Source organism: Cynoglossus semilaevis, chromosome 4, assembly GCF_000523025.1.
Source record: "Cynoglossus semilaevis isolate Cse_v1.0 chromosome 4, Cse_v1.0, whole genome shotgun sequence".
NCBI lineage: Eukaryota > Metazoa > Chordata > Actinopteri > Pleuronectiformes > Cynoglossidae > Cynoglossus > Cynoglossus semilaevis.
Genome location: NC_024310.1, coordinates 17,396,105 through 17,419,767, shown reverse-complemented (window position 1 = coordinate 17,419,767; position 23,663 = coordinate 17,396,105). Strand labels below are relative to the sequence as shown.

The following is a 23,663-nucleotide window of genomic DNA, read 5'->3' as shown; positions in this document are numbered from 1 at the left end:
AAGAATGTTGGCTGTGAGAAGGTAGCGCGCCGCAGCTGGTCACAGTTAGAAACATTGCTTTGATTGTGTGAGCCTGGACTCTGATTTCCTTTCTTTCTTTCTTTTCGCACTTGGGCTCCTCTCTTCACGGTGGTCATATGGGTGTGTGTAGGGCAGGTGCATTCGGGTTCTCTCTCATCTCTTCATGATGTGAATTCATATTGTCATATTAAAGCAGTTTAATAATTGAAGATCCATCCATCCATTTTCATCCTCTTATCCGTTACCGGGTCGCGGGGGCAGCAGTCTCCACCCAAATCACACTGCACCGTACCAACCTCCCAAACCTTCCTGTGGGTGGTGAGTCCACGGGAAGGTACCAACCACCCTAACCAGGATTCGAACTTGCCCAGGAGGTGAACCCTGGGGTTCCACACCAATGACAGAGACATTGCCTCTGGGCCAAAGTATAATTGAAGATATACTGCATATATTTTAAATTTCATTAAAGGCAGAATTGAATATCTATAGCTATATAAAATAAATCTAGTAATCTATACATATGTATGTATAATAAATATATACATATGTATATACTGTATGCATGTACATATATGTAAATATATGCTGTATATATATATATATATATATATATATCACATTCACAGTACGTTGTTCCTTACCGTGACACTCTGTTCCATCTGCCGCTCCTTGCCCACAGGGATGAATCAAGTTTTCTGAATCTGAAGAAACAGCATCTTTTTATGGCTTAAAATATTGTGATCCACAATTTTCAGCACAGCAGAGCTCAGTTTCCCACAATGAAGGATAATGGAAAATGAACATCTGCTGTATTTGCAGCAGATGCAGATTTAAAATTTCTTATATCAAATTTAAACTTGCACATAAAGTTCACTAGGGGGCCTGACTGGGCGCCTGTGTTTGACTGAAGTCATCCCTCTTGGATTTTGTCTGCAGCACACATGTGCTGCACACTCTTCATCCGTCCGACCAGACTGGAGGAATGTAGCTGATATGAATGTTTGATATTTGCACATGGTTTTTATTGGAGGAACTCTGGGCCACAAACCTTCAAGTGCACTGCGGTGAACAGTGCTGTGCCTGGTTGCTCTTTATTTCCTCCAAAGACTCTGAGGATGAGCGAGCACTCTACTCCTGAGCATGTCTTTGATTTGTGATTCAAAGTGAGGAGGTTGGATCCTGTGTTCAAACAAATGTGTGTAAATATCTTAAGTGGAGAGTGTGTGAGTGTAATTCAGGGTTTGATTTTTACTTTGCTGTCTCTCACAACTAAGATTTTTTTTTTACTCATCTTGACAAAATCTGTGGGTCTCTGCACCTTTGTAGAGCACTTTGAACAAACCATGCTACATTAGGGCCGAAGTGCAGCATCTGCTGCACATGTCTTCAATTCAGGGCAGCTCATGGCCCAGTGGTTGGATGATCAATGAAGCTTTGTGTTTCTTTGTCTGTCTTGATTCCTATCAGGATTTGTCCAGACCAGTTTTTGGAACCCATGTCAAACACTCGCTGAAGGCCAGGCGTTCATGTTCCAAATCATATCGGTGACAGAGCACTTGCTGGCTGCCAGGTGTTAGCATCGGAAACGGTCTACTTCTACATGACGTGCTCACTGTTCTGTTCACAACTACAAACCAACTCAGTGCAGAGACACCGGTGTCCATGCCCAGATTTCATGCACCCTGGGAGCTGGAAAGGTTCAACTCTAGTGGAAAGCAGGCTGGCTGTCTGCAACCAGGAACATTTAGAGAAATGGGATTGTTACTCTGTCCTGCTCACACTACCTGAAAGACTGAGGCCACTGAAAGGATTCCTAAAATAGTTCCACCTTAAAGGGAACATGTCCTGCTCTATGGTTCTTTAATGACTTAAAAGAATGTGAGAAACATGGTTCTGCGGAAAAAGCTGGATTCTTTACACACTTCAAAAGACGTGTTTCTGTGTCTTTACCTTTAAATGGCAACGATCCACTGCCTGCTCTGTTCACTATATTTGAGGGGGGAGAGCAGAGGTTGGTTGAGCAGAGAGTGAGAGAAATGTCCAGTTATGTACATTACCAGTTGAAGAAGAAGCTCCAGAGGAAAGTAGAGAGCTCACAAACCAGGTGACACATATTCATTTTGAAACACATTTCTAGATTTTGTCAGAATATAAAATATGTACTTTGTTGTTAAAAAGGAGGTTTCGGAGTAGACAGGCACTTCAGGGACACAAATATATAAATGGATATATGTGACCAAAAAAAAGTTAAAAGTTATCATGAGAATTTGAAATGATTCTGAAATTACAGACAGTTTTGTCCATGCATTGCGGTCGCTATGTATTAAATGCGTCTCTATGGTTGATGGATGACTGTCACTGTCTAAATATTGCCTTCCAGAAAGTCTGTGTTGTGTTTTCCCAATTTTATTAACTACACGTGTGTTATATAAAAGTCTTCATTCCATCCTCTCTGTGATGGGATTTATTGAGACTTTCCAGTCACAACACTGGCTGCTGCTACTGCATGTGTTTACAGCTGCAGGGTGAAAACGTGAGGCGTTATTCAGGGTGAGAGAGGAGGGAAGTGATGGCATGAATGAGAAGCAGCAGGAGATGGAACAGAGGAGGAAGTGTCCGAGGAGGGGGAACAATGAGGACAGTTGGGGGTTTTTCTCTATTCTTGGCTCATGTTAGATGTTCAAACGTTAACTTCCCTATAACTGCACTGTTTACACTGTAACAGCTTGTCTGACTCCACTCTATATATTACAGTGTTGTATGTCAGTTTCTGCTCTCACTTTCATCCGACCTCTTTTTTTCTCCCCCTTCAGCTGTCTCCTCCATTTTCCACTCTTTTTATTTGTTGAGGCAGATGGCTGATCACTGATCCTAGATCTGCTGCAGATGTTTAATGAGGTTTTTTTTAAATTAAAACTACTGAAATGTTTCATAATATTTGCAAAAAATTATTCTACATCACTTTGTAGTGTAAAAGCAGTATTGCATTATGTATGTATATATATATATATATATATGGGTTCTTATGAGGATTATGTTAATATTAAATAAATAATAATATAAATAAAGTCCATTGAGACAAATTTGGGCTTTACATATAAATTGACTTGACTTAAAAAGGAGGAAATATTATAATATAACAATTTTAAAAAATGGACCCATCTAGTGTCCTTCTCATTGAATCCTTACCAAAACAGAAAAAAACCTAAAAGGGGCTATGGTGGGCGCCAAACTGCAGCCTTGCCTGGGGGGCAAAAATGACTGTAAAGCCAATTCTGTATCCAACATAAGTAGTTTCAGTCACAATGTCCCAGTGTTCGTCTGTTCAGAATTAGTGTGCTAAATAATGTGTAAGCAGTCAACAGATGGAGCTGTGCTGTACTGACTTACTGTATTTACATGGTCTAGGTGGAGTGGGTCAAGTGCGTTTAGGCTGTTATTAAATCCACTTGTGCATCCGTGTGTAAAGAAGAAAAGGTGGTTGCACAACTCTGCACAGCTTTGTTCTAAAAGGTTCTTCTGAGTCCTGTAGTAAATCATAGGTTTTGGCTTTTGATAAAACATGTCTTGGTCTGGCCCCCGGTGTCACCTTTTATTTGCTCCAGAATTCGAAGGTGAATGTGCACAAATGGAATCCCTGCACTTTAACACACCCCGGGCTACTGAAAAGAAGAAGTAGAACATGCATTGTTCTTCCTGCTGCTTTGTAGCATGTGTACAGCAGGGCACGTCCAGGGGAAGTCACTGCAGTTGTGACAGGCTGTATGTAGGACTGTGCTTATGAAGAAGCAGATCGTTTGATCATAGGTCTGTCAGGCTGAAGTCTGGCACCACAGGCCCGTCCCTCCCACAGAGGGAGCAGAACATACTTTTCCTCCTCTTTTCTTCTGTTTTTCATCTTCTTTCTCACACTTGCTCTCCGTCTCTGCCGACCTTTCTCCAAACTGTCTCTGGCTTTTCTCCATCTCCTGGCCTCCCTCGTCATCCCACCTCTCTCCTCTCACCTTCGCTGCTTTTTTTTTCGTGACCTTTTGACAGTTTCCCCATCTGCTTTTCTCAGAACCTAAGTTCTGTCCGTCTCATGCCCAGGGACGTGCCTGTGAAGTGCTCAGTTGGCTCCTTTGGATCACAGATGATCACAGTGGCAGGAGTGTGTGTGATGTTAGCGGTGATATCATGCCTTCTGGTGCAAATATGTCACTGTTAGAAATGTATAATGCATAAAGAAAAGTGTTGTTTTTTTTTAACTGCAGTAGCTGGAGCTGATATCACCACTTCATAAATCAGAGATATCTGAGTCAGAATCCTACATCTGTGCCTCTCTGTCCTTCGCCTTTTTTCCCTCATGTCTTCTTTGACCTTTTGCTGCATTGCCATATATATCCCCTTCTCCACTTTGCTATATCTATTTCCCCATTTTCCTTTCCAACCTCTCCCTGCGTCCTTTTCCCTCTCGTCTCCATCCCCTCACCCAGACCACCGTCACCTTATCCCCCTGCAGTCGGTCTGATTTATTTATCACTGCTCTGAAATATTAAAGAGTCTGCTGCCTGCAGTCCTGAGAGGAGGCTATGACAACACGTACACACATATACACAACCCCCCCCCACACACACACACACACACACGATTTTTAAAAAATTAGAACCATTTAATTCATATTCCCAAACCAGGGCGTACATTATTAGCGAGATTAAAGCCTTTCCTGACAGACGGGGACTTTGGGACCAATGATACTCCAGTCTGCACCAATTAATATTTAAATAACCATGAATATTTTTAGTGAAACATTTACTACTTAGATCAGTGCTCAACTTTTTAAAGTTAGTGAGGATTAAGTGAGCAGACCAGGGAGCGGTCCTTAGTAAAAGTTCTCTGGTGGCTGTATTAGTGTCTTGTATCGTGTCCAGTGGACGTTTGTTGGACGGACAAATAACAACAATTATCTATAATATTGACGTGTAAATGGTTCTTTTATTTTAGATTTAGATTTAGTTGATGTTACCACAGGTATTGTCGGCTACAACTGTGCTGGTACAGTAAACATAAAACAGACCCTCCACCATAATGTATTGAGACTAATGGTTTTTTAATGCATCAAATCCCTATTTTTTATTTAATTATAAAAAGCTGCACAATGTCTGCATCAAATCAACACATCCAACGCATCCTATTGGCTGATAATAATCAGCCAATAGCTGCACTGGAGCTGAATAGCCACATCATCTAGCTTCTATTTTTAGCAGATTGTCAGTGGAGTGGGTTTTCTGTAGGATGTTTCTTCACCTGCTGTGGAAGCTGCACAACCCTGCAGCCTGCAGCCCTTTGTCATAACAGTAAATGTAGCAGCTGTCAAGAGCGTAAAAATCAAAGAGTTCAAAAGCATATTAAGGATATAAGCATTGATTGAATTGATTATACTTATCCTGAAAGCAGAGACGTGGGTTGGTTTCCATGTAAACATAATGGATGAAGTCAGACCAAATCAGTCCCTGCATCTGTAATCACTTTGTAAAATCTTTCTGAAACAAAGTCCTTGACTTCCACAGCTTGTGCCTATTATGGTGAATAATAACTGGGCTTTGTCGTGGTTTATTGATTCCATGTCACCACCATCACTGCATTGTTTGTCAGTATTCAAATAGGAACTCTTTCCAGTCACAATGCGACAAAAAGCAGTAATGACGTAAAAATGACCCAAGTTTAGGTTAAGACCAATGACTTATGGAACTGACAAATACAAATGGGGTGTCTTTCAGATATCTGTGACTCTCAGTCACTTTATACAGTTGAAAATCACAGTTGTTCATATCTTACGTAGTGTACCACAGTCTTTCCCAATCGGGTACGTGTACCCCTAGTGGTACACAAGGATATTGCATAGGGTATTTTTTTCTTATTTATTTTACTTTTTTTATTCTTTGTGTTCTATTGTAAAATTATTATAATAAATACAATATATTTTTTAAAAGAATAGGAAATATATTTTGTAAAGTTGTTTTTTAAATATATAAAGTTTTAAAAAACATTTTAAAACGTTTTATTATAGAAAAACAAATAATATTTTTATTGTTTATTGTCCAACTGGGGGGCGCTCTCTCTAATTTGTGTTGTGGAGAGATTTGACTATAGTATGTCTTTGTATAGGCCTGATAAATGTTACAAATATTTTAATTTAACATGATTTTTTTTAACATCATATGATGAGGGGTGAAAAAGGTCATGACCTTGTAACTGTATTGTTTCAGTACTCATTCATTTTCAGACAAATCCTAAGTGCCGTGTACACTTCAACTATTGGCTCATGTTGTTTTTCAAAAAACGGATAGACACACACAGCTGTGTGTAGGTGTGTGTGAGTCCCCTTTTTTTTTTTTTGCATGGTGACGAGGTGATAAGCAGCAGTGTTCTTTTCAGAACTGCACTTCCTCTGAACGCCTGAGAGAAGGAGCTCAGATCTGACCAAAAAAATATATTTCAAGATGAACTACACCTGCACATCTACAATGTGTTTCTGCTTTTGATGAGTCTCATATATTTGAGTTTGATTTGCTGTGGTTTTTCTCCTCCTCATGTGCATCTGCTCTGGTAGTTTGTCACTAATTTGATAAATTTAACATCTCTCCACTGAGAGACTGTGGGGAGAAGTCTTTCGAACATGTGACATGTGATGGATGTACACAGGAATCATTGGAATAAGCAGCTATGGTAGATCCTGTTTGATATGGATGATAATGATGGGAAATGAAAGACATATCAACTGGGGTGAGATGAGAGGAGAGAGGAAATCTAGACTCCATGACCTCAGTGGGGAACTATACTATTAAAATATGAAAAAGAAAAATTCTGCCTTCGTGCTTGGATCTTCTGTAAATCAAAGGAAGTGAAAGCCAAGCATAGCAGTGATCTTTATTTATGTCTGCCCTCATTAACAGCCTGCCACCTGCTGCTGCACTACTGTACACTGTGCATCTGTACATGTCAGTTGGATGCATGTGGAATATGGAGTGGTAATTTAGCATCATATGCTCATCATGGACGTATCTGACTGTGTGCGGTGTTTAATTAATGCACGGGTCGTGCCGGATGAGCCAGCTGTATGGAGATGAGAGTGTGTGTGAATGGATGGACACAGGAAGGAATGAGCGAGAGGCCAGGAAGCTGTTGACTGAGGAGGGAAGAAGATGAAGCTCTTGGTGTTTTCGGTGTTTGTGCACTGCAAACGTCTCACAGAGAAAACGAACGACAGACGCAATCACACAGTAGTTTGATGGTGTATGATGATAAAATTATTCAAAGTCCAATTCTTTCATCTTCTTCTAAATCATCCTCTGCTTAACATTCGCAATTATTTGTGCAATAATCTGATTGAATTTAGTCTTGTGCTCCATCTGTGCACCTTTTGGTCAACATTCTTGCAGTGTTCTCTTTATCACGTTCCAGTTTATCTGTTCTGTCAAGCATGTTAAACCTGCAGATTTACACTCCATATGAGCACATGATTATGATTATATCTTATCCTGTCTTATTTAGCTGTATTTTTTTTCTTTATTCCATTTCTTGAAATAGCTCTTGCAGGAGCAGATGTAGTACCAAGAAGTTCACCCTGAGGGACAATAAAGTAGGGCTGGAGCCAATCCCAGCAGTCATTGGTCCAAGGTGGGGTAGATCCAGGACATTTCCCGCACTTTCCAGTCTATCACAGGGCTGCGTATGATAGATAAACACAAGATTTACAGTCGGGGATAATATTAATACATAGAGTTTCCAATAAAACGTGTCCTTTATGTGTACATATATGTCTGTATTTCTGTATATGATATCACTAGCGAGAGGGTAAAGTCTGTAGGCTCATTTACAGCTTCATTTATAGTTATCAATACTACAAGAACACCATGTGAGTACAGACCATTATTCACCAGTACAGTAACACAGTACCAGCAGTGCATCAGTTCTTGTCCTCCTCAAGTTTGACTCAACAGTGGCACCAAGCCAAACAGTGTAAAAATAACCCTGCAGCCTGTAACAGCTGATGTGGAGGCAGAGGTATAAGAGGAAGTGAACACAGAGACCCAGATCTGCCATCAAGGGCCTCGCATCACATCCTTGTCCGAACCAGTCTCACAGAATGTTCACTAACGTTAGTGCCACCAAACCGTGCATGTTCTTCCTTGCGGGAGTTTTGGATGTCTGTTTTGCTTAAACTAGAGGTTCCCAACCCCCGGGTCCAAGACCAGACCTGGTACCAGGACAGTGATGTATAAAATAATTGGAGAAAACTACATACTACAATAAGCTGTTAAGTTGCATTTGGCAGTAAAAAATCAACAGTAAGAAAACAAAAACCATGCTGCCATAGTTGTAATGCAGCATATAATTAATATATAATAAGTTTTTTAAAAGGTCACAAAGGAGACAGAAGTCAATTTTCAACTTTCAAAATAACTGTAAATTACATTTCCATACAGCTTCATGACCACAGCTGTATCCATTATTAATGTTCACCTTTGTCTGAATGCTGGACTGAGTAGATACTCTAAAAACACAGGAGCTGCAGGAGCTCAGAGTGACTGTGTGTTTACTGTAATGCGTGAACAGGTATTTTCCTTCCATCTCCTCGTTTCCTTGAGGCCCTGAGTGGAGGAAAAATGTGTGATCAAACAGTTTCACAACAAAGGTGGAACTGTGTAAACAAACAGTGCTCTACTCTGGAACTAAAGCCAAAAGGTTAAAACACGGACTTTTCTCCCAGCATCCATTTCTATATCTCCCAGGGCTACAGGCTTTTCCTTCATCTCTGTTGGTTTGACTTTGGTTTCCTGGCCATGTTCACATTCTGTAGCTTTCCAGAAGAACACAGCAGAATCAGAGTGGGTATTTAAAGTACAGTGAGACATACAAGGAATCTGGTGCGTAATGAATGGAATATAATTTGAAAACAAAAATTGAGATAAAGCTTAAAACATTTGGACTGTTGAAATGAATGTGTTGATCTGGTTAAATACAATGTGAAATTTACCAAGGGCAATTTTTAACCCATTTGAATATTTGATAAGAATGGCACAGACTGTAGATCCAATATTCCCTCTGTCCATCTACCTATTGTTGGGCTAATACACTGTGCATACTGTACATGTGTATTTGTTTGGACACACTGTGGTAAATAAGGTTCTTGTTTCACCAAAGCACTATGTTTGCTGAGGGTTCAACTTCTGGTCAGCGGTCCCAGGTTGTGTCAGAACTGCCTGACTGAGAAGTCTACGACTGACAGTCTGACTGACACAACAGTTAAAGGAATAGATGATGGACTGTAGACTGATTAATATGGAGTCTCTAGCTGGACAACTGTCCTGGGTGTAACCCTGCTCTGATTGGCTCCAGCTTCCACTATGACCCTGAGAAAGATGAAGTTGTAGAAGCGGAATAAATGAAAGAATGAGTGATTTTATTTGCTGCCACAGACATGATCGCCTCCTCTGTCAACGGTGCAGAAATTGAGACCGCAATAAAACAAGGACAAGTTAGGGATGAAGAGCCGCTATACTGATATTTATAGTGGTTGCATTGGAGAGAAAAAAAAATGCAAATATAAAATTTTATATCAGTGCAGTCACAGGAGTCTGGCTGTGACAGAAGTGTAGGGAGAGGAAGGATGGAGCACATCAGCAATGAAGCATGAAGACATAACAGAGAACCTCAGTGAAGGCACCTGACTAATGAACAATGACAGAGGCCTTTAAACGTCCCGGCACTGTTATAGCTCTGTGATCATTTAAAACAGTGAGGGATAATCATGCTCTGACTGAAAATGTGTTCTCCTTCTGACTCCTCTCTAATGTACGTAGCTGTGGCTAGGTTATGTATGAGTCTGAGGTCCAGAGCCAAATGTCAGGATAATAGAATGTCTTTGTTTTAGGCATCAGCTCAATATTATTATTAAAAGACTTATAGTATATATAGTATAGTATATATATAGTATATTGGTCAAGTGCATCTCAGGACGACTGTGTCCATGCGTGTGTTCATGTGCATTTGCGTCTGTCTGGACATGTTCCCTGATGATGCGCGTCCCTGAGACGCGCTTTCAGACCAATGTGATTAATCTGGCAGGAGAGCAATTAATCAGTGGAGAAATGACTGATAAGTGGCTTCAATCAGACAGATACACAGGCACTTCTTTGTTCGATGTGTGAGAGAATGTGTGAGAGAGAAACACACACTGTTTTGGTTCATTAGCCTGTGATGAACACCGTGCAGCGGCAGCTCCCAGCAGTTCACTCTTCACACACTGGATATGTAGCTGTATGTGGAAGCTGTGCATTGTCAGGCAGTTCATCAGCAGAGAGAGAGTGTGTGTGTGTGTGTCTCTTGGCAATGTCTCCCTGCAACGGACTAATGACTAATAACATCAGACCAGTATTGTGAGTAGATAGCAGACAGGAAGAAGCAGCATTTTTTTGTTATTTGCACATCAATCAAATTTAAACCAAACCATTTTCAGCTTGCTTGCTAACAGCAAACCAACACATGCCACTGTCCTCTCAGCTCAAGTGAATGTGTGTGTTTTGCTTTCAGATTTGCTAGTTAAATAAGTACAAGTGAGGAAATGATGCTCACAGAACACCAAACCTGTGTGCGTGTGTGTCTGTGTGCGGCGTAGGTGACATTTAGCGAGTTCTTCTCCTCCATTGTGCTCCGCGTTCAATAGCAGTAGAGAACAAAGTCAGTCTTTCTCCACTGAGCGTTTCGGTGGAAATCTTCACATCTCTGTCACACAGTATCACATCCTGCTGCCTGATCCAAACACATGGATAAAATAAGCTCAGTGTGTGACGGTGACAGTGACAGTGTGTGAGAGAGAGCGGTGAAGAGTCACTGACATCAGCAGCTACACAACAGGCTAAACATATACCAGCTGTCTATGACATAACCAGGAATTTAAAGGACGTTCTTCTGAAAATTACAAGTCAGCAAAAAAGATTTAAACTCCTGACTGTCAGAATTCAGTTTCATGACCAATTAAACCAAAACCAATACACTTGTGTTAAGTGTATTCCTCTTGAAGTTCAGTTCAGAGCATATTACTACAGCAGAGAATCAGGCCTGGTGGAGGGAGGAAGGGGTTTTATAAAAATGAATAGAAAAAAATCACATATTATTAGCATTGTGATATTTTATTTCTTTTTTATTAGGCACACCTTTCTCAGTTCTAAAATTTTTGTCACATAATTATTTCTGATGTGCACACGCCAGCCCACTAGGTGGCAGAAGTATACCTAAGGCTTATTAGCCAGCCAGAAGTAGATGCGCAGGAGTGGCATAAGCACTAAAGAGAGTTTGAAGATGGAGGACGAGACACATTGAAATCAAATCAATTTGAATTGAAAAATAATTTGATAATTGTATTAAATATTGCTATTTCACGTAATTATGTGATTAGTGTCTGTTAATATATTAGTAATTACCAACATATATTGTTATAGATTTCAATAATGATCATATATGTTTTAATAATTGAACTTTAATTGCGACTCAAGCTTCTGTTCCGGTGGTCAGATGGATCTGCCGCTGACTGACACTGACAGACAGAAGTCAAGCCACATTTCTCTGCAGTGAAAATCTATCCTGTGTTGCATCACAGCACCACAATGGCATCGAGACAGATGTCGGTGATATGATAGAATTGACAGGAGCATTACATCCCTGGTGAGGCACCATTGATCCATCTCTGGCTGTTTTCATCCACCGCCTGCAGCAGCAAACATTCAACAGTGGAATCTCTGACCTCAGGCAACACACAGACAGACACTGATCGTTCCTGTCCACTCCTCTGACTTCAAAACAGTCAATAATTAGTTTGGGCTGAAGTTCTGGAGACAAGCTCATCTGAGGCTATCCTCTGAGGCTAACTTTTACTAGGTGAAAATAAAAGACTGAGAGAAAGTCCATGACAGACAGTGACTCATAATCATCAGTTTATTCCAGTCAGAGTTATAGTTCTGATGAGATGAGAAAGACGTTTTATGTCAGATTTTGACTTTCTGGTCTCAGTTGTGAATTTCTGTCTACTTTAACAAGAAGCATCACATTTCATGTGAGCCACATTTTCTATGCAGCCGTTGTTTGTGTGCACTTTAAAAGGTATTATTTTTAAAAGAAATTATTTTGTTGATTTATTTGTTTGAACTGTTTACTGTGACCCTTGGACATACAGTGGCATTAAAGGCATTGTATTGTTTTGCAACACATCACAACATATATTATCATACTGCATTACACAATGTTGGACCATATTGACTCGTACAGTATTATATCATGGCACATGGTATCGTATTGAGTCGTATTTTTGAATGGCATCATTTAAAATGATATCACACCCAGTCTTTTTTTTGCTCATCTTCACCAGTCTTAGTCTTAGCCAATACATTAACAGTTCTGTCCTGACTGAGTGACCTGCTGTTTGTGTGTGTCTGTGTACGCGTGTGTGTTTTGAAAGGAGACAGAGACACAGACTGATTAAATGTCTTGAATTTCTGTTCGCTGCGTGAATGTCAATCACTTGCCTGTCCGTCTGTGTGTGGTGTCTTGGTATCGTGATAATTGTGGGGACATTTTTTATTTTTTTGGTAAAATGCTTTGTTGTGGGGACACTCCGTCCTTGTGGGGACATTTTTCAGTGTCCACTAAGAAAGAGGATATTTTCAGGTTTAGATTGATTTCAGAGTTCAGATTAGAAGACCTCCCTCTTGGGTCACCTTTGCTGTAAAATATGTTTTATTGGCAAATGAATAAGCCAACAACCTGTGGTTTGTGGTTCAGGGGTGGAGTGGGAGGGGGGTCTTTGTTTACTGCTGCAACTTTGAGGGGACTCAAAAAGAGACATGTAGTGAAGGGACACAGATGTTTAGCCCACAGCACGCATTATCGGTGGTTACCACGGCGACCGGATGTAGGTATTAATAGAGTCAGATAATTTCTATTCTATCATTTATTTACGGACAGAGGAGAAAAGAGAGGGGGCTAAATCTCTGTCTTTGTCCCTTTGTCTCTCTGTTTGTCTCTCTTTATCTCCCCCTCTCTTTTTCTCTCTGTCTGAAGACAGAAAGCACTGCAGCCTTTCCTTCCACTTTAATGAACTCCTATTCAACTTTCTGTCCCCGATCCACTTTTATGGCTGTGCTTTTCACTCCTGAAATCCTAATTCACTCCACAGCAGCCATTTCTCGTCTGTGTACACTGTCAGCCGTGCAGCAGAGTGTTGGCCATTACAGACGCGCTCTGAAACATGACCGGTGTTTTAATGTGAGTGCTGCTCGCCGTGATGGATTTGCGTGTTTGTGTGCACAACTGTGTGATTTCTGTCTGCAGGATAAAAGTAGATGTTGAAGTTCAGAGAAGCACCAGCAACACCACCGCCACCTCTGCTTCAGAGCTCTACCTCAGTCCCCCCCCACACACACCTACTCTACCCCCCTTCATCCCCTCACCCACCTTGATCCCATCTGTGGTTGTTTGCAGTGGATTTGGGAGAGATTTAGTGCCTGTGAGAGTGAATGGTTTCAGGATGCCTGGGTTAAAATTGGGTTTTATGCGGGGGGTGGGGAGGTAGATGAGGGTGTTTGCAGAGCCACACAGCTTCAAGCTCACGCTGCATCAGAAGTAAGTGAGGTTATTGATGAGGATGTAGCAGTACATGGACTCAACGGTGGACACGCTGACCTCAGACTGATGCAGTATTCATGGAAATAAAGCCACACGGTGTATCAGCCACACCCCATCATAACGTCCAGTGGATGATCTGACACCCATCACTTTAGCCACGCCCCTGTAGTGCATCGCTCCAGCTCTGATGTGAAAACCACACTTTATTTAAACAGGATCATAAATTCATACAGGATTTAAAAAACCATCAGCTCTGGATCTTCAGCTCTCCTCCTTCTTCATTGTCCCTTTTTTATTTACTGCTGGGATGATTGTCACTAAATCCAGTTATTATAGCAATAAAATCATCATTTTCCACTTTCACAGGAATTTTTACTACACTCACAAACACAAACAAATTGACTTTTTTTTCGTTTTTGATTGTTCTTCAGAGAAAATGACTTTTTAATCTCACCCCCTGTTATGGACATACTTGTGCGTTCCCTGCATGTGTGTTCTATCTGGAGTGTTCTCTACTCACATGACAGACGTTGTGATTATGCAATGGTGACTACAATGTAACACCCTCACACACACATACCCTCACAACCTTATTCTTGGCATACCCTTGACACATACAGAGCTCAGGTGCGAGATAATAAAATGATACCTAGCTCCCCTCATTCCTGCAGACTCTGCAATGTCATTCTGAGGAGAACCTGCTACGTCCCTGTAGCATCTTCACTGTCTCAACAAAATATACGGAATATATATTTTAAAGAAATTATGGTTAAGAAAGTAGCGTTTGTGCTGTTTAAATAATAAGTTCTGACAGACTATTATTTATGACTTGGACTTGGAAGAGGAAGACAACAAAGTGAAAATTTTCATGCTGTTCCTGCTCCAGACTCCATCATTTATAAAAATCCACTGCCGTCTCTGTACTTTTTTTACTTTGATGATTTACTGTCACTTATCTCAGAGTCTGTTTTTTAAAGTCACTCGTCTCTTCTCTCTAATGACTGGTTCCCACACTCCTCAGTCTCCTCTTACATTTATATGTTTATTCTTTCTCTTCTCTATTGGCCGGACCTGTCAGAGAGAGGGAGAAAAGGAGAGAACATGCAAAGACATTTCTCTGCACTGGTTAAATAAATCCCCTCAGGCTGATGAAAAAGAAAAGAAAGAAACCTCTCAGGGCTTTTCCTCATTTTCAGAAATCTGTGTGAATGTTGATGGATTGAATAAACTGAGAGGCCTGGCTTTTGGTGCTGGACTGTGAATCAGCTGTGAGGAACCGTGTGGACAGAGTTGTTTCTGCGATTGCGCTGACAGTCGTTGGATTGGATTGTTGTATTTCCTCCTACGGTCTCTGTTCTCTCTTACCAGCTCAAACACACAGCTGCACTCTCTGAGTCTGGATCTGCTGAAGTCAAAAGGTTTGTTTGACTCATTACCTTTTTTTTTTTTTTTTTCTAATTTGATGACCATGTTGACCATTAGTTTCACAGACTTAGTAATTTATCATAAATAAATATTCAGAAGGTTTTTATCTTGCATATTTTTCTATGTGTATCTAATTTCATTTTCTAGATAATAATGTCAGATATTAAATGTATTTTTTGTGCAGCATCACTGAATTCAATTCCACTGACATTTTATCATCTGGCAGCATTGCACCTGTTTGTTCATGCACACAATTTGACTCTTCCTATTCACACCGTGTCGTTTTTCCATCACCTTAATGGTGATGCACTCCAATGCGTACTGCTGATTATTTATAGATTATCAGTCCAAAGTAGACTATCATGGGTTCAGTGCACAGAGATGCACATTAGACACTGTCCACACCATGGTTGTGACTTTATCTAATGATCTGCTCCTGTCAGCAGCCACTCACGGATGAATGCTCACCAACAAAAGGCAGGAAAGAAGAAGACGGCACGCATGTAAAGGTGAACGGCTTACAAAAGTCAGAGGAGGAAGGAAGTGTGTTCAGAGCTTTTTGTTTGCTCCACACCAACCCAAGGTGTAAAAACATATTTTGTCTCACTGGGTGGAGCTTGTTTGAACTTGAATCTGAAGCAGCTCTCCAACCGTCCTGTTAGCGCTCTCACATTTTGTTTTTTTTATCTCTATTCAGCTTCACACATTCTGAATGTCTGACTCCTGCTGTTTCAGCTGCTCCTTCACAGAGAGTAAGCCTGTCTTTAACGCCTGCTTTCTGCCTCTATATTTATTCACTCTTTTTTTTTCCTTTTTTTAATTCCACCTTGCATTCCTTCACGGCACTTTTATGCCAGCCTCTCATTTTATCTATTTTGATATTTCATGCATAACTGTCTCCAATCCTTCCTCTTCTGGTCTACATCCTTATATCACCTCCTTCCTTCCTACCCTCCCTCTTGACCTTCCTCACCTGTATTTTCCTCGTCTCATCCTCTAACCTGGTGCAGATGCTGCAGACAGATGTTCTGCTGTGAAATTCTGGTCGGTAGCAGGTTTGATGGTCAGGAATTAGTCTTTATGAGGTGAATGCCAAGCACGGGTCCATTTAATAAACCTCAGTCCCACTCTGTCACAGTCCATTAAAGGGAGGTGGGAAGAACCATTTGAACCACAGGTCGCCACAGCAGAAAGATCATGGATTCCATCGCCGCCTCTGATATTAGTTCTCTCTGTATGCATGGATATTTTCAATCAGGTTAACTGAACACTGGAGAACTTTGCCTGATGCTGAGATTATAGGTGTTTGTAAAGTCTAGCAGAACGAGACTACTATTATTTAGTGTTTATCAGCATTTAAACCGAGTTTGTGGCTCCTTCTGTGTTCATGGCAACAGCAGTATAAAAGTATGTCGTTGATTGAGGGGTAAAAAAAAAGAAAAACAAGAAGAGAGTCTGGAGGAGATGGAAAGAAAAGAAAAGAGGCTTCACGGTGACTTTTAACCGAACATCACCATGACAGCAGGGAGGCAGGGCTGTAAGAGCCACAGAGATAGAACGCTGTTTGGTGTCAGTGGAGATGATGGTGGTGGCGTGACTGGGTTTGGAGTGAAAAGCCAAAACACACTGACAACCTTTGGAGAGAAGATGAGAAGACAGATTCACAGACACTGAGGAGTTGGTTTAGAAACTACAGAGTTGAATAAGGACAGTGTGGAGGGTGGATGTGATCAAACAGCTGCGTCACGGCCCGCCGCTTGACCTCAGTGACATGTACCGTTGCTGTGCTACTGTCCATGTGATCACATTTTATCAACACTTAAGAAGAAAAATGGAGCCACAGATTGTCACAGATGGTGCCCTGCAGCAGGAGGATCAGCGGTTCTACTCCAGGCTTTAACCGCTGGTCTTTTTGTTCTCCCTGTGTGTGGTGATACCTATATGCAGATCAGGCATGAGGTGAATTGTTGACCAAAGGTGTGAATGTGAGTGTGAATGGTTGTTGGTCTTTTTATGTGATGGATTGGAGATTAGTCCAGGCTGTAATCCCACCCCCTCCTGGTGGGTTTGGCTTCATTTCCTCAGTGACTCTGGGAAGGATGAAGTGATAGAAGTTGGATGGTTGAGAAAATAAACCAAAAAAGATTCTTCCTTCAATCTCTTTCTTGTTTGAATATGGATACAGGTGCAACCACACATTTCACTCTACAAATACATAAATAAAAGTATTGAGTCAAAGTCCAGCCACAACCCATGACAATGTTTGCTTTTAGTTCTTTTTTTAACTTTTAAAAACAATAGAGATCTGATTTGACACACACTCTCAGAGTCCAGAGAGGAACATTGAGGATAAATCTTGTTTTATTTGTATTACAAAATATGGGTCGAGGTCATACTTTTCACCAGCAGGAGTCGTAAACCGATGTGATAATAAAATAATCCATAAGCAGCGCACTGCAGAGATTTTATGATGATAACACGTGAGCTGCGCTTCTGGGCTGCTGATGAGTCTGGAACATCTATTTCTGAGCACAGTTTTCTTTTTTATGATTCCTACGTCTAACTCCACCTCTTACTTTTCTCATTACCAGGCTGCTGCTGACTTTGCTAAGGCCCGACTGCCTGAAGCTCTGCGCCAGCAGCTACTGGCCTACGAACGGGAGAAGGAGCGAGACAAAGACAAAGACAAGGAGAAAGATGACAAGAGGGAGAGAGGAGGTCCCTCCTATCCTTCCATCTTGGAGCAGCAGATCCTATCAGTGGACAGAGAAATGCTGGACAAGCTGTCGGCCACCTCCAATGAAGCAGGTGTGTGTGTGATTTGTATGTATGTATATTTTAACACTCACACAGAGAGAAAAAGTAAGAGGCCTCAGAGCGATAGATTTTACTCACTGTGTTGCTCATTATTGCACAGACAATAACAAACGACTGTTTGGCGGCAGCAGGGTTTATTCTAAAGGTTTCCATTAATTCTGCATGCAAACTATTAATTTGTGCTCTCAGTTCCACTGGACTGTGGTCGAACAGTGACTGTCAGCAGCCCCGGGGCCTTGCTTATTCAGCTGTTTAAATACAAGCTGATCTTTACAAGGCTTGTAGTAATTATCTCAGGAGGGACGCAGGCAGGGAGGGAGAGAGTGCAGGGTGACGCAAGATGGATGGATGAGGCAGGAGAGGGGTCAGAGAGGGAAGGATGCGTGAGTGGAAGGAGGACAGTGTGANGGGGGGACATGAGGAGGTGCAGAAGAAAAAAGAAACAAATGGAATCAGATCTGTTCAGGTGGGGAGAGAACGAGAGAGTGTGTAGAAAAGATGATGTGAAAGACAGGAGTTCATGTACATGAACCAGGGTCTGATGACAGAGGGGAGAGAGATTCAAAGTAAGGTGTGAAAAAGGGGAACAAATGAAAGGAGGAAGTGACACCCCGAGAGGAACTGTGCCTCCACACCAGGGGTCAAAGTGAAAACCGACCTTAATGCCACATGTTTTTGACTGTGAGAGGAAACTGGTGAAATCAGTTAGCAAACCTAGGATCTTCATGCTGTAAGGCAAGAGCACAAACCACCCTTCCACTGTACGGCCCTGCAAAGACAAAAAACATGGAACGTGGAAGTAAATAGGAGAATAAATAACAACAACAATCATGTTTTAAATTATGGCATGTACAGTGTGTATCATTCTACATACACTTACCAATTATCAAAGTTGATGCTTTAATTTTGGCAGCTGTAATTTTTTTATTTTATGACTTTAAAGTTAATCTATTTCTTTGACCCAATTATTAAAAACCCCAGTGATTGACGGTGGTAAGACCTCTGGTCTGATGATCATGGGATTCAAACCAGCAGTCCTCCCAACACTCTCACACACCCTCCAAGCCCAATCCCATCTCTTCTAGGCCACAGACTGCCCATAAATTGCCAGTGTGATTACTGAGACCTTTAAATGTGGTCCACATTCCTCCGTGCCTGTTTCGATCCATCAGTGAAGGTAGAGAGAAATGCCCTCTCACTGCTGTCTGCTGCTCCTGGACAATGACAGTGGATCAGATTTTCTCTCCTCCTCATTCAGCCTTTTGTTATTTATCAGCAAAAAGAAACGCTTGGAGGAGAGAAGGGAGATATGATTTTGATGGAATGTCCAGCACCTGAGAGACTGTCAGTGAGTCTGTCCCTAATGTTGTGACGCTGCTCACTTTTCAGTAGTCCTGTGACGCATCCCTGAAGAACACGTTAGTTAGGGCTGTGTATTGGCAAGAATCTGAATCTGATACAGGGGCAAACGATGCACTGCGATACCACAGGCACAACGATATATTGAAGTTTTTCAATATTAAATATTTGCACGTTAACTGTTCATAGAAAAATTGATACTGTGCTGTGCAATATGAATACAATATGGTGTAATGAAACATCTTGATACTTCAGTATATCTGACACTGACACAGTGAATTTTTAAGATAAAGGATGTTTTAAATAATAAGATTGTGTGAAAAATATTATATTTTCATGTATTTCAAAAAACAGGTTTTATTCACCAACTAGGTCAGACAAGACACTAAGAGATGGTAAATTATTAATACAGCATTATTAAAAAGTAAAAGTTTACATATCTAATAAATACTTTGTTACACGTTATTAATAACGTATTGCTTATTTGTCAGATTTTCCTTCAAATGCAGACCTATCACAGTCCTCTGTTGTTTAAGTTTAAGTTTAAGTTTAAGTTCTATGACTGCCTCGTTATTTCAGAAACACAGTCCAAATCAAAAATACTTTATTGGCTCACCCTAAAGTAAAGAGAAACACTACAGAACGACTTCGTTCTTCACCAAATTCTTCATCTGTGGTGCAGCCCAGCCTGAGTTGGATTCACTCCCAGCAGTCGTTGGGTGGGGGCGGGGCTTCACCAGCTCACTTCACTCTTTGCTCTCTGCCACATCTGAAGTTCTTTTCTAGTGAAAAGTGTCACATTTTCTGGTTTTATTGAGGGTTTTTTTCCCGGGTTTTTCATCCTTGGTTGGACTTTAACACATTTCTCTCCAAACTGAGTGTTTGCTCTTTTCAAGTGTGTTTGCAGCACTTCTGCTTTGTTTCCTCTGTTTCATTGGTTTGTTTTGCAACAAAGAGAAAGAAGTGCATGTGGCATTGAGTTTTTTTTATTCGTGCACTCACTTGGTGAGAGAATAAAGTCGTCATTACGCTCAACAGAACCAACAGTTTGTCATCCAAAGCTCTGAAAAATATTTGAAAAAATATTTTAAACGCAGATGTAAAAGAAAACAATTGAGAGGCACTTAAAATGACAATGAGAACAGTCTGAGCTGTAAGAAGAGACGACTCCAGACTGGTCTCGGCAGAAAAGAGCAGATTCTCTGCACACACGTTTTATCAGACGACAGACGATGGCTGATAGAGAAGAAAAGTAAACATTCACCTTTAACTGTGATATTTAAGCAAGGTGGGGATTGGGATTCATTCAATTAAGGTGATGGATGGATGGGAGGTCATTGTAAGGTCAAAGGTGTTTGCTGCTAAGCTCAGCCAATCGCTGCCCAGGACACACTCGTGTACATGTCACGGTGCTCTTAAGAAGGCATTGTTGAACATGAACTTGGCGTAGCCGGGCTAATTGGGTGGAGTGTGCTGGCGGGGCACGGCAGTCCATCATCCTGGTTGCCATGGGACCTGGCAGACAGGATAATTAACTGGACAGCATGGTGTACAGAAGAGTACAGTGACAGCGACAGGTCCCTGCGGCGGCAGCTTTAGGGACACAAATGATGATGTAATGATGACGAAAGGTATAGAAACATATTTTTAAACAGTGTAATGGATATAGATGGAATGGACAGTAGGGACCCCTCGACCTTTTCCTCTGTTCCAGCCCCACCCCTCCACCCCCGGTTTGTGTGTGACCCCGCGGTCAGATCTGCCGCTGCTCTGCAGGACGTTGGATGTCATACAATAGGTTCTCAGACTTAGAGTCCGGACTCTGCTCTCTCTGGCTGTGAGACTAAACACAGAGAGAAAGGGAAAAAAATGAGTCAAAGCAGTGAGGAGATCTGATTAAAAAGTACTTCAAAGAGGGCTCTTTTCTTTTTTTTGCTCTTGTTGCTAAATTGTTTTTTCTAATGCAGCAGTGATTTGCACACTGTGGCTGAGCAACCGAAACAAAGTTGATTGATTTTCACGCCTAAAAATGTCATCCTTATAAATTAATATTTGTGTTTGTCCTGTTTGTGAGGAAAATAGTCGAACAAAAAAAAGTAAAATAGTCTGTTTTTATTTGTACTATTTGAATCTGGAAATTGTTTTTGCATTGTGCATATGGATACTTGTTTTAATGTTCAAAATGCTGCCTTTAAGATTGTTTTAATTGTACTGCACACTGACTTCTCCTCTCACCTCCTCCTCTCACTTCACAGGCTCTTATTTCTCCAGAACTGCAGCACATGATCCAAACCTAATGCTGTTGTCACTTTTTGGCATTTTTATTTTCTTCTCTTCGACATTGACTATAAATCAGCTGCTCCTGTTCCTGTACTGCTGGGGCATTGACGACGACTGTACAAAGGTCACCAACTGTTTACGCAAAAAAGATGGTATTCTAATGGACTGGTCGTCAAGTTGCAGTGAAGAAATATGACAAAATCTAGTCAAAAGATTAAATGTTTTTTATCTGATCAATCACAGGGTAGCTCAGCTTATTCACGATTAATCACGATTAATCAAGATAAATTCCTGATTCCAGAATATGACAAAAACTTGAAAAAAAACACATAGATCTATATGTTTGTCACCTGTTTTATTTGTGACTAATCCCAATGATGGAATTATTCATATGGGAAAATGTGGAGACAAATTCTCAAACGCAAACGTCATGACTAAAGGCAAACTGTGTGTTTTGACCTCAGACTGACTGGACTTCTCCTTGGTCTTCCTGTCAGGTACCACTTGTCTGGTGGCCGTAGTGACCGATAAGGAGCTGACGGTGGCCAACGTCGGAGACTCGCGTGGAGTTCTGTGTGATAAAGACGGCAACGCCATTCCTCTGTCACATGACCACAAACCCTACCAGCTGAAGGAACGCAAGAGAATCAAGAAAGCAGGTGAGACACCGGTGCATGAGATTCAACACCACAGAGGATTCTCAGCTGAAAACTGTAGGTTTTGGTCGAAGACTTGATCTTGTGAGCAGCAGCGTTCCCCTTTCTCTCCCACACCTTGGGTCTCTAGGCTAAGTGTGACATCAAAACCTGGCGCCTGATAAGACAATCTGTTTCGGGAGCAGCACTTCATCAAACCCAGACAGACACTGCACCGTATTTAAGCTCTGTCTTCAGGCAGAATTCTGCCTCCTACTCTATCTGCATATTCTCACTGCTGAGAAGATTTAAATGGATGTTTGCCAGGTTCAGTGGAGTCACCGCTCGGGCAGCTCACTGGCTCCACCCAATGGTCGGATTAGGTAATACTTAGCTGTGTAGTGTGCGTCTATCGAGGTTTTTTGGCTCCATTCTTTCCTGATGTCTTTTTATAAATCCTGTGTACAAAGATTTATTCCATCTGTCATAAGCATCCTAAAGATCTTTATTTCATTTAGTTTCTTTGTTGCTTCTTCTGCTTAAAAAAAAGCCAATGTCGAGAGTCTGACCTGAACCTCCCAGCCTTGCTATTTCTAAAACCCTGTCTGACCTTTGCTCTCCTCAGGGGGACGTCCTGACCAAGTATGGAATCTTCCTTACTTTTTAAGTTTTCCAGCACAATTCCCTTCCTGCAAGCCAATGAGAACACACAGCTGCTCCCCAGAGGAAGTGACATGAGTTGAAATGAATCCAACGTAAACAGTTTGTTCCAGGACTGTTAACACTGAGAACTGACTGATTGAGTCTGGGTCTGTAGAAATCATCCATGTTGTGATTTACACTTCTCTCTGAACATGGAGGTGTTAGACTGGATCAAAAGGAGGAGAGTCTCCACAGCATCACAACTTCTACATCTGCTTATTCCCACCTTCACTTTTGGTTTTCTTTTAACTCAGAACTGCTGTTTTTTTCAGTCATTTTCAACCGTTCTTCCTCTGCTTTCCTCCTCAGGTGGCTTCATCAGCTTCAACGGCTCCTGGCGAGTCCAGGGCATCTTGGCCATGTCCCGTTCCCTGGGCGATTACCCTCTGAAGAACCTGAATGTGGTCATTTCTGATCCTGACATCATGTCCTTCGACCTGAACAAGCTGCAGCCAGAGTTCATGATCCTGGCGTCTGACGGCCTGTGGGACACCTTCAGCAACGAGGAGGCGGTCCGCTTCATCAGGGAACGATTGGACGAACCTCACTTTGGCGCCAAGAGCATCGTCCTGCAGTCCTTCTACCGTGGTTGTCCTGACAACATCACTGTCATGGTGGTCAAGTTCAAGAGCAAGTCCAGTGAGCACTAGACCCTCCATCTGCCATACACAGCATCTGTAATGTGTCTGTGTAGGTGTAAAATGAGAGTTTTAAAAAAAAGCCTGTACATTTTTGTCAGCAGTAACACTTTCTGTCACAGAC

At 41.5% G+C, this 23,663-nt stretch overlaps 1 protein-coding gene across 2 annotated transcripts in view; it reads left to right on the top strand.

Annotated features, from left to right (window-relative positions):
• The window catches only part of ppm1lb (protein phosphatase, Mg2+/Mn2+ dependent, 1Lb), a 34,177-nt gene that overhangs the window by 9,134 nt on the left and 1,380 nt on the right, over positions 1–23,663 (top strand). For both annotated transcript variants that reach the window (XM_008309729.3, XM_025055108.1), the window contains 3 exons: positions 17,700–17,916; positions 22,062–22,223; positions 23,211–23,652. In XM_008309729.3, the coding sequence (XP_008307951.1) occupies positions 17,700–17,916; positions 22,062–22,223; positions 23,211–23,551 (720 nt within the window). In that variant the 3' untranslated portion in view covers positions 23,552–23,652. The remainder of the gene's footprint in view (positions 1–17,699; positions 17,917–22,061; positions 22,224–23,210; positions 23,653–23,663) is intronic.